The sequence below is a fragment of the Arachis hypogaea genome, chromosome 18 (genome assembly GCF_003086295.3).
Source record: "Arachis hypogaea cultivar Tifrunner chromosome 18, arahy.Tifrunner.gnm2.J5K5, whole genome shotgun sequence".
NCBI lineage: Eukaryota > Viridiplantae > Streptophyta > Magnoliopsida > Fabales > Fabaceae > Arachis > Arachis hypogaea.
The window spans coordinates 22,783,032-22,795,801 of NC_092053.1; the positions used below are offsets into that span (position 1 = coordinate 22,783,032).

The 12,770-nt window shown below is 35.3% G+C and overlaps 1 protein-coding gene across 1 annotated transcript; it reads left to right on the top strand.

Annotated features, from left to right (window-relative positions):
- Positions 1-10,324: 10,324 nt before the first annotated feature.
- Positions 10,325-12,415, top strand: LOC112769756 (protein FAR1-RELATED SEQUENCE 5-like). Its single transcript, XM_025814227.1, has 4 exons — positions 10,325-10,372; positions 10,462-10,476; positions 10,606-10,657; positions 11,043-12,415. The coding sequence occupies exons 1-4, from the start codon at positions 10,325-10,327 to the stop codon at positions 12,413-12,415; spliced, it is 1,488 nt and encodes a 495-aa protein (XP_025670012.1).
- Positions 12,416-12,770: the final 355 nt, after the last annotated feature.

Genomic DNA, 12,770 nt, shown 5'->3' on the forward strand with positions numbered 1-12,770 from the left:
GTGCAAAGATGCCAAGGTCGCCGATAGTAGTAGTCAGCATGCCTCAGTCAGTCCCACAGATGGATTTCGTGTTAGATACAGTGCATTGTGGAGTGCTTGCCTGTCACTATGTTTTACAGCCGCGCAATGCACGGAAACATACAACACTACCATAACAGAGGTGGCCAGAATGTCGAGGGAGTTTGAATCTCTAGGTGGCATAGGACAAAGGAGCAGTCGTGTTCAAGTAGGAGCGGATGAAACTCACATTCTCGACCCAAAGATTATCAGGTCCAAGGGTGCACCTCGGGGGAGCACAAATGCGAATAATGGGAGGCGTTGTAGGCGGTGCCTCAGATTTGGCCACGACAGAAGAAATTGCACTGCCATGGATGACGATGTTGTTGATGAGGTATGTATTTGTTGATTAATTCCTGGTATTCTGGTGATCCGTATTCGCTTGATGTGGTACTTCTTGACATTTATACTTGTTACTTATGTCATGATAGTTCTAGTGCATTAATGTTTTGAACTATACCATTTGATTGCACAAGCGATTTATTTGTTTGCAGGATGGTGGATCCGGTTGTAGGCCAGTTTATACTTCCGGAAAGAGGTCACGACGAAAGTAGGTTCATGGTCAGGACTGCATGTGATTGAAGTCTTTAGGTGGTTAGGAAAAATTTACATAGTTGTACCTTGGTTGTTCAATATAAATGATTCTAGTTGTGCTATCAATTTAGTTGGTTTTTTTGGTAGGTTAATGTGATGTAAACATTGGTTATTATGTGATGGTTGTCCCATGAATGAGACCTTTTTGAGGCATTACTTTGGGTGTTGAGTGCAAGTAGTTTGTTCTATTCCTGTCATGGCTCCTTCATTTTGATTTTAGCTATTATTAAGGCAGGTTTTTTTTCTTATCCTTTGTTACTGTGAAGAATTTTTAAGCCACGCAGTAACTTATGTCATTCACTTACTTATGTAGTTCCAAGTTTTGAATTTCTTTTTTTGAGCATGTCTAAACTGTTGGCCATTAAAATAAGGCTAGAATTGTAACTAAAAGAAATCATTACTTAACATTAGGCATTTGTGCAATCTAACTTTTCATCAATATCAAATCACCAATAAAAGGATATAACTTTTCATCAATATCAAATTACCAACAAAAGGAGATGCATCAGGTCACGCTTGAAAAAATATATTCCATTAACTGCAACGTTGTTGGGGAGTGGAAAAAATATATTCCATCAATTGCAACGTTGTTGGTGAGTGGACCTGTATTATTAACAATTTGCCATGCATGAATGCTTTGTGTTGACAGTTTAAATGGTTGAATCTATGAACATAAAAGGTGCTGCTAATGACAGTAAGAAACTTCATCTAAAAGTTATAGTCATTGTACAAAAGTATACACCAAAGTTATCGGGCATCCATTTCTGAAGGCACACCAACAAAAGTATGCCACTCAATCTGTATTCTCTAACCATTACTAAAGGCTATGCCAACAATGTTGTAAATTAAAGCCTACACGCCATTCAAAATATATATGTCCGGTAGCATCAAATCCACATAACATGTTAAATATCACATGTGCTGCAGCACAAACAGATCAGTTTTCACTTACATATTGGTTACACAAATGACCTTACAAAATAGCACAACTAAAAAGTCCTTGAACGGAACAAAAGTTTGTATGCCTCAAACCAAAGAAACAGATTCAGCGGCAAAGTACGCCTTCCAGATTGCTACCATGGAGCAATTGTGAAACTCCTCCAGTAATTTAGAGCTGCTTCAACGGTTTCCATTCTGTTATCATTGTGATACTTTAAAACCATGTCGATTGCAAGGCGCATCCTTCTATAATCAGGCTCAAACTGAAATGCCTATAATAATCACAAGCGCGTTATGGGTTAGGATACGCAGTAGTGCAGCTTTACATTTGACGATATTTCATACAAGCTCATTGGGAAGTGAGGTAATTCATTATAGTTGCATGTAAGGTAAGTGCAGATGATACCTCGATATTGTAGTCATAGAACAAGTGGTACATGATCATCCACTATGCAACAAATACGCCACAATCATTGCTATTCGGGTTATTGGCCCCGTGTTTGATAACAAGACAAATCAAGTCACCCAATCAGATTTCAATTTTTTTTTAACCAATTGAAGTAACGTAATAGTTGCAACCATTAAATATAAATTTTACTTTGTTCTACGTCTAAATAATTCACCTTTCAAGAAGTTGTTGGGCAACTTCAGGCTCCTTTATGTCAAACTCACTGCATTCTATTTTGTCAGTATTTGCATTAGCATACCAAGCACGGTCATCCAAGAGGTCATCCAGAAATATTGCCTGTGTAACAATAATAGTTCATTTGTGTTAATTATGTCTAGTTTAATGCAAGAATTAGGTTGGGAATTTTAAATAAATAACTATAACCAAATGGTCCGAAATTAAACTATCGCAACATACACTTATCGCAAACACAGCAACCTTAATTTTGAATTTCAACATGTGAACTGTTTTTGCATGTGATTTTATTACCAAGGTAGAGGAAGATCCAGTTACTCCAACGGTAAATTAAGACTGCAAAGTTGATTTAATCATGACTTTTGGATTTTTTAAACAAATTGGAATGGTTAGTATTCTACAATATAAGTCACCCATTCTTTTCAACTCATAGCAGTACATTTGATGTGGATATTAAAGGAAGACACCAGGATTCGATAGGTGGAGGCCTTTAATTCAACACCCCATGGCTAGTAGTTTTGTCGACACTAATGCAACTTGATATACAGTTACATGTTAAGGTCATGCAGTATAGAAATGGGGACATACGCTTTTTTCAAAAAATCGTTCATTGTCATTACTACGCAGTTAGGCTATTTAGACCTTACGGAATAAGAACATTACCAATTTTCGGATCTGGCGACGTCTCTTTGACCTGGCTGTTGGGGACCGCAACGAGTCAAGATACACCAGTTGCTTTCGTGAGAGGTCAACAATAACGAGAAACCTATGGTTATCATACCACATAGGGCAGTAAATCTACCACAAAATTACCGGAGACAAAGTGTGTAATTAGTCATGTACGATGGTCATGTAGGCAGCAGGCAGAAATTTAATCATGTTTAAGTACCTTCAGCACTTCGTCAGCGTAGCCCATAAAATTCTTGCGTATAGCAGAAATGGTTGCTTCAGGTATAGGTCCTCGCCCAGTCGCTATTTGCTACAAATAAAAAATATTACATCGCCAGTCAGAGTTTCAGTTAATTAAAAACCACGTGTACAGGGACGGATCAACTTCGGAGATTGATGGCTACTAATCACAAAAGTTGCTGGCCCCCTAGCATTGCTCTATATACTCACAAGTTTGCACCTCTTAAAATCTTTTACGAATAAGTAAATAATTAATTTATGTTCGTCTAATATATAAAATAATTACTATATAATTTGTATTTTAAAGATTAAAATTTAGTAATATAAATTTGTTTTATTTTTAAAATAAGAATAAAAAATAAAATTTTTATAACTGGATATAATGTAACACAATATGTCTAATATTAATGACATTTTAAAAAATTCTTAACAAGCAGTTTCTTTCCTTTTAGTCGAATAATTATTTTTTAAATTGCACAAATTAATTAAATTCTTTTCATGTACAATCTTTTTAAGACAGAAAAGTAATTAATTAGGACATTGGTCGATATAATTAAAATCACTATTTTATTAAATTTTTAACTTAAAGAGAAGACCTAGTTAATTTTGGTACAGAAATTTTGAATTCGTAATGTATTGATAGAATTTTTTTTTAAATTTTGGTTTTATTTTATTTTCAATTAAACTAATAACTACAGAAGTTAAAGTTCTATTTTGGATTTATATTTGAGCTTCAAACTGATTTTTAAAGTTTTAATTTATTTAGTTTGATTTTCTACTTAGGTATCCATAACTCAAATTAGAGTTTTTAATACTATTGAGTTGTTACAATTATAAATTTTTGGTATTTTGTGTACTCCTTATTTTAGAGATTTTTGATATGAGGAGTACTAGGAGGCCAGCAGAATTTGTGACGTTTAGCCATCATTAATATTTTTAATGGTGTGAGATGATATCTAATGGTGTAGGATTAATCATTTTCCTTTTGATGGTTAAGTGCTGGCCAGATTTCAACAAAAGTGCTAGCCCCCTAGACTTTCTCTTTTGATATTCTTGTACTGTTAGCACTCATATTTTTATTAAAAATATTATATATACATCAATAATTAAAGACTAAATGAATCATGATGCAATTCTGTATAAATATTATTTAACTTATTTTAAATTTTAAATTATACTTTTAAGTTGACATTTTTTAATTTAAATACTTATATAAATGATACTATTTCTACTCGTTATCACTGTTTTACATGGAATAGAAAACCTATAAATTTAAAATTAATATAAGATATTAAAATTATATATACAATATAAAATTGTTCATGATGGACACTCAATGCAATTTGATGAAATAGTAAACACTAAAGAAAGTGTATTTATGAATGTTATATGTGAAACAGTCATTTAAAAAAAATAAACCGTTTATACTGTAATTTTATTTTTAAACAAACTTTATTTTTAATTTAGACTGAATTTTATTTTTATTTGTTAATAATAATAATTATTTACAGTATGTAATTAATCAATTTATTTCTAATCACATACAACTAAATTACTCTTAATAAAACTTTTGCTTTGAATTAGCGTTTAAAAAAGAGTTAATTGCTAATAAAAAATTATAAGAAAGATAATTTTTTTTCAAAATTTTGACAACAATAAATAATATTATAGATTTTTAGTTTCGCTAATCATTACTCAAAACTGTTCCTAAAGCTGGTTCACATGAATAATTTATCTTACTAAGTTGAACAAGGTTAAGACGAATTAACTGTAATATTGTTCCTAACTCTAGTTCGCGTTGTCCATCTAATGACTTTAATTAAGAAATCAGAAAAAGGATCAAACAAGTAATGTATTACAGAGCCAAAATGAAGTACCAGAGCCAAAACAAGTATTGTATTTTTTTTCTGTTATGCTTAATTAGATTATAGTTTAAACTCTATCCTATGTTCATGTGTAATGAGTTTTAAACATGGTACAAAATTTGTAGTTCAATAATTCTTCATTGTATTTAACTTATACTATTTAAAATGTATACAGTGGCCGTGGCTAACAAAAATTACACACAAGCATAGTATTCTAAGCTAATTCACATTTCTTATGATGCACCTACCGAAACTCCATAATGGTTTTTCTGGCCAATAGGTCTCCACTCTTTCTGCAAATAAACATAGTAAGTGGGGCCCATTTTATGTGGTGAAGGGGATGGATCTCTTGCCTATTTATACTTGTATCCAGACATTTTCTTGTCTTCACACTGCATCGTATAGAACACACATAAGGGCCTTCAAACTCACGTTGTCTCTCCAACCCGACAGCCATGTCGCACCCGATCAACCCTGCCGTCACCGCTGATGAAGTTGCATCTATGGAGCACATCCGGGCACTAATTCGTGCAGCGCAATCAGCGCGGCGACGATCTGGCTCAAGCATTCGTGCTAATCCATGGTCATTCAACCAGAACGATGTCCTTCGCCAGTTGACCCTCGCCGACCGCCACGACCACGGTACCTGTCCGTCATCCTCCACCTACTAGAACATACCCATTTCGCACATGCAATACGTGTTTGACCACATGTTTCTTTGCAGGAGTCGAATTCGTTCCGGATCGTGATTGGAGCCATGTGGCTCTTTACAAGAGCCGCCAAACCTCACTCCGGCAAGTGTGTACTAGTCTACACGAACCTCCGCCTGTGTACCACAAGCAGACCTACGAATCCACCACCAGGGGAACTGTTCACAGATTCCTGGTTGTCATTCCAACCGACTCGGAGTATTCCTCTTGCAGTGCGGCTGGTAGATACTCAACGGACGAACATCTTGCGCGCGAAGATGCTGCAGCGGCCTTGATGAGAAAGGTGTTGGAGTTGCATTCGATGGTCGTTGATGACTTCAACGATGACTTGTTAGAGGAGGAGAAACTTGTCCACTACGAGACCCGCAACGCGCTTGAACGACTCCGTGCACATTATCGCGACATGGCTTCATCATTCAGGAATTATCGCCGCCTGAATCACCTTGAGTACATGTCATCAAGTTTCGAGTCTGTCTCAGAGTAGACGATCCCTACGTCTTCCTAGGCCTCAACGACGTCTTTTTCACAACCGATATCAAGTTACCTTTAGAAATAGGAGAACCTTAAGCCATTAGGAACAATGCTTTTTATTTTGCTATGGCACCAATTTAGATGCTGCACTTTGGTGTACTACGCGATCGAACATTATTCTGCACTTTTACGTTGCCTTTAAATTGGAAACTATTTATCATAGTTTGTGATCTTTTTACATATCCATTTCAATATTAATTAAAAAGATAAAAGGTACCTACATGCCAGTATTATTGTTTTATAAAATGGCAAAAAATTACAAATTTAAATTTAAAAAGTAAAGAAATAAAATGAAGTTTACGAAAACCAAAATTTTTTTATAATTAATTTTGTTAGTGAAATAACAATGTTACGTATTAAATTAGATTTTGAAGGATTGGCATACATGGCGTTTATATTTTTAAATCGACAAACAGGCTTGTCGTCTAAATAAGGCAGGTTAAAAAAGTTTGCATGCGATATTAATGGATTTAAATTCTCTAAATTTTAGATTTTATTTTAGAGTATAAAGTATGATCTTACACCATTAGAAATAATAACACAAAATGAAATATATATATTTTTATTTTCTATTGATTGTGCAGTGTTAATTTATAATATATTAAAGTATAATGTTCTCATAGATAAGAAAATATGATTTAATATTATTCTTTTTTAAAAATCATATCTGTGCAAACGTATTAGAAAATAAGGAGGTTTTTTTGTTGGGAAAAGAATAATCTGAACCCTGAAGAACCAGGTTATAAATTCAAATAATAAAAAATACATAAATTGGTTCACAAATAAAGTAGAATTACAGTTGAGAGGAATTTGAAAAAAAAGTATAAAATTTTTTATTACAAGAAAGTACCAATGCCGCGTCAAGCTGGAGGGGATCCCCTTGGTCTCATCGCTGTGTCGTCTTCCCCGGCAAGTTGGCGTGGACTCAGTGCTGCTGGTTGAGGAGATCTAAGAGAAGATCAAAACAGAGAGATTCATAGAGGAGAGAGACCTCGCCTCGCCGTCGTCGTTGCCGTCGCCACCGCTGTTCATCGCCTCTCCAAATCTAGTCGCAACATCCAAGTCTCTGAGAATGTTCCATTACGAAGTGGGGGTGTAGGTGGAGGCCACTATCGGAATTCTTTGCAGCCGTTTTTTAGTACTTGAAATCTAATGGAGATATGGAGGAGACAGAGGATTCGATAAGGGTACTAAGCAGCAAGAAGATTGTCTCCCTTGGCTTGAAGTTCATAACAAGATGATGAGTTGGATTAAGGATGTGGAATCAAATGTACCTGCAATTGATGTGCTGGGAGGCAATTCAAATAAACAAATCGGTGAAATTTTACAGCAAGAGGAAGATGGGAACACGAACTACCCTGACTTCAAGCCCGAATGTCTTGGGGTGTTCGAGGTCATCTCAATTGACCCAGTCACAATACTGCAGATCCGATGTCGCGACGAAGCTGGAAGCTGATCAATCTTGCTATTATTTTTTTATTAATCAGAGTAGTATTTTGTGGATTGTGTTGGTATATAACTTTTTAGGAATTCCGTTACCTAATGCACTGATTCTATTCAACCAAGACACTATGGTTTTTGAGAATAAAATGTTAACTTCCAAAATAATACTAAATAAAAAAATATTGAAAATATTAAAACAATTATAGAATATTTTTTGTTTGATATTGTAAAATTTATCATTGTAATTTTTGTGTATTGTTTATTATTCTAATTTTTTTATAATATGTATTATTGTTCCTATTAGAAATGATAAATTAACTCACTTGGGATTTACTATAAACTCCTTTTCATTTTCTTCAAATTTTTGCAGGAAAGAAAAATCATATGTCAATATGAAAGTTGAAGTTGTACAGGAGAATATGTGTTTCACTGAAATATGTAGTGTTTGATCATTAAGATATGGGTAGTAATTCAGGAAATTTTTTCAGAGTATGGAGTTATGTTACATTATTTTAAGTCCATGTTACAAAAAAAATATAATTCGTAAAAAACAATTTATTTTTTGTAAAAAAAACAGTCTTTAAATAATTGGTCCAACCAAACTATACTGAACCGGTCTGCAAATTCATTAAACTTTGGGTCAAACATAGAATTTCTATCACTTGTTGTAAGGATACAATCCTAGCTATTGAATTTGCATCTTTCCACTAGATCCATCAAGGTATGAAAAATACCATCTCCACCAAAGACAAGGTCTAAAAAATAATAGTATGCCATCCAATGAAAGAATATAATTAAAAATAATAATTCTAGAAGTCTAACCGGTTCGATGATCAGTTCAGTTTCGACAACTATGACACAGAGGCAGCAACGAAATATGTTCTGACGAGGATTCCACGACAGCGTGTAGAGAGTCCACAAAGAACATCATCTTCTTCAACGTTCGTGGAACTTTTATATGTTACTATTGGAGGAAGAAGGTCTACGTTGGAGTGGGTGGGATCCAAGTCGGAAGTATGGGTCTGTTGGGAATGGGTCGAACTCTGCGGGTTTGGTCTGCTTTTGTGAACCTTAACCCAAATCTAAAAAAAAGACAAGTCAGTCATTAAACTAATAAATTAGATTGCTTCATGTATTTCAACTATTTTATCTTCTCGAAAAAAATAAAAGTCTAATTTTCTTTATAATTTTAATTGTTTTTTCGTTTTTCTATTTTCAGAATGTATAAAAAATAGGACAATAAATAATTATATTTTATAATTTTAATTCTTGCATTAAAAAATTTAGTCTTCACTTTAATTATCTACAATGTGAATGCTTTTTTTTTCTCCAAATCATCAAAAGGATACACGATTAATATAAATTACTTAAAATGACTTTATGTCATCTGATAAAAATAATTGGCAAATAATTTTTTTCTAACACAAAAGAATTATTTTAAGTAAATAAATCTATAATAAATCGTAAAGTAAACGAGATAACGGAGCAAAGGAGTTTATTAAGTTGAAAACAATATGCCATCTAAATTTTAACGAGAGAAAAAATTATGTTTTACATTTTAATTGTTAAGTTATAACAATAATAATAAAATTGAATATAAATTTCAAAATAATAATAATAATAATAATAATAATAATAATAATAATAATAATAACAATTGAGTTTCATTTTTTCCGGACTTCTTCCAACTGAATCTAGGTTTTTGCTCTCTACTATTTATTTCATTCAGCTTTGTTTTTTATTTAATGGTGAACATCCCAACGGCCCATTCTTTTCGGTTTTTGGCTGATTGTTTCTCTGCGGTCCATCTTAACCCATTCTTTTTTATCTTAAAATTACTTAAATGCCCTAACAGTAAACCCAAAATAATAACCGTGCTCAACTTTAAACTTGCTTTGACAACCCGTTCAGCAACTCATTCCAATAACCCACGTGTCTCAAGGTTATTGGAAGGTCAACCAAAAGTCATTCTTGGTCACTCTTGGTCACCTAATACATTGTCACCACAGAGTTGCCCATAGGTGACTTTTGTGGTGGCCAAGGTATTTGGGTGGACAAGGTGGCTAATAAATATGTAGCCAATTGAAGCGTGACACATGGAATGAATGTTGACTAACTCACAAATGAGTTTGACCATAGAAATAATTGGTTTGGTTAATGAGCCACGGTAAATGTGAGTAAACACCGGTAAGTAGGAAAAATGTAATGGATTAGTAATTGTAGTTTGTGAGAGTCATTTATTCGAATTTGAAAATACTTGAAACAAGGGGAATTGAAATAGAAATCAAAAAGAAAAATTAAAAAATATCCCAAATTTTAGAAATGAATGAGCAGACCTTCAAGAAAGTTAGAGAAGTTAGGGTTCATCTTGAAGCTGTGCAAACTGTTGCGGGAGGTGGCTGCATGCCATCCCCAAAGAGGCGATTGGAATCTATGTCGGCGATTCAGCAAGGAAGAGCAGAAGAATAGTGGAACGGTAGGGTTCGCGCCATCGTTGCCTCTCCTCTGTCTCCTTTGAAGTGCCCATTCGATCTCTCTCAAGGGTGGAACCCTTGAACTCTGGAGGCTGGTTCTGGATCTCTGACTCGCTGGTGTCCCTTGTGTCTGCTGGGTTGTGTCGTTGCTCTTCGGAAATGGTGAAATTTGGCTCCTATTCGTTCCTATTCTGCGCTCTTACATTGGTGAGTATAATTTTTTAGCTTTGTTCTATATCGGAGGAATATGCAATTATGCTGAATTTGTTGAGATGGTTGTTAATTTGTTGTATTAGGCATTGGATATACTGGTTTTGTTTCCCAAAAAAATGCACAGAGTTGCTTAAATTGAATTTCTGAAAGTAAGTTAATACCTCTATTATGATGCTTAGGAACAAGATGAACCCTGTAATCGACAACCGAAAAAAATTGTTTATTAGGGGCTGCTTGTGATTGGAACAAAAGCAGATCCTTATGACTTTACCAAGAACAGTAAACTTAATAGAATATTTAACCGTTGTCATGGTCTTGAGGTCCCGATGCTGTAAAATCAAATGACCAAACTTATGCTTTTGAAAACAAAACTATGTGCGTTTAGTATAAATGATTTTGGTTAAACTGAATTTGATATATTCTTTTAGCAATTCTCTTCTGGTCAACCTTAACCCAAAAATTAAGAAATTATCTTTGTAATGTTAGAAACTAATGAGTCAACCAATTTATTTAGACCATACACTGTGATAAACTATTGACTGACGACTATGGACTTCGCTTAATGCTAATTTAAGTAGCAATTTTCTCCATTTAAGTTAATTCCATAAGTGACAATGTGTACGACATGCTTTGTTCCTCGATGGATATTTTTTTTTAAATCCAGGGAAGTCTGATAGTGAGTCAGATTTGGATGATGGCAGCACGTCAGAGTTGTCAGGTCATTGGACTGATGGTTGGAGCACCAATTCGGGAGATGGGGATGACTTGAACGGGTTGGAGGAACCGCTGACTAAGGAAGGGGATAGTGGCCATTCCGACAGTGAATACGACGGTAGGGATGGTGGTGGAAGCTATATGCATGCTGCTGCAGAGGATCCTGCAAACTCCGAGAATGTCATGGGTAAACAATTCAGTTGTCCAGACCCTGTGATTGCTTCCGTGTTGTTATCTGCAGAATTTAATGGGATTGGAGATGCGTATGCAAGCTATGTCGCGTATGCAAAGGGAATTAGCTTTGCAGTGCGAAAGGGAGATTCTATTAAAGACGAGGAGGGGAATATTGTTAGGAAGTTTTTCCTCTGCAATCGGCAAGGGCTGCGTGAAAAGAAGCATTACGAGCGAGTTGATAGAAAAAGGACTCATAAACCGGAGACGAGAACGAATTGCAATGCCAAGCTTGTGGTGTTTCTGGACAAAAGTTGTAGGAAATGGCGGACGAAAACATTGGTCGAGGAACATAATCACGAATTGGTGCCCCAGGAGTTCACTAATGTCATGGCTCCACATAGGAAGATCCTAGAAGGGGACAAAGCGCATATACATAGCATGCATGAAGCTGGGTTCAAAACAACTCAAATAATGGGCTTCTTTGCCCACATGTGTGGTGGATATCGGAATCTTAACTTCATTAGTAAGGACTTGTATAATTATATGGATGGAGTTAGGCAATCAAGGATTGTCGAGGGAGATACAGCCGCAGCAATAAGCTATTTGAAGGGCAAGGCTGAGTTGGATCCGATGGCAGTTGTACAGTACTCTTATTACGCTGAGAAGCACCTTGGGCACCTATTTTGGTCATATGGTAACATGCAGCATGACTATGAATGCTTTGGTGATGTGTTAGCATTTGACTCAACGTACAGAAAAAACTTATATAACAGACCTCTTGTGATCTTTTCTGGCACCAACCATCATAGACAGACAATTATTTTTGGGTTTGATTTGCTAGAGGACGAGAAGATTCCGTCCTACAAATGGTTGTTAAGTAGCTTCTTGGAGGTAATGAGGCACAAGGAGCCGAAAGTCGTTGTCACAGATGGCGATGAATCCATGCGAGAAGCCATTAGATGTGAATTCCCTAGTGCGACACATAGACTATGCACCTGGCATCTTGCTCAAAATGCAGTTGTTAATATTAAAGACAAAGATTTTTGTGCTGCGTTTAAGACTGCTGTGTATGGTCACTTTGATATGGAAGAATTTGACAGATATTGGGTAGACATGATCACGTCATTCGGTTTAGAGGACAACGATTAGGTCGCAAAGACATACGAAAAGAGAGAGATGTGGGAAAATGCTTATTTGTGTGAGAAGTTTTATGCCGGCATACGAACCACTTCTCAGTGCGAGGGTATTAATTCATCACTTAAGAAATTTATCAAGTCTGGGAATTGCTTACTTGAGCTGGTCGAGAACCTGGATCGAGTAGTTAAAGATTACTGGAATAACGAGTTCATTGCAGATTACAAGACTCTTTACTCAAATCCGGTGTTGACAACGGGTCTTGAAGCATTGGAAAGATCTGTGAGCAAGTTCTACATGAGGAAAATATTCTATGAGGTGCAAAAACAGATTGAGGGAGTTGGGGCATTGTTAGTGTTGCACAGGGACA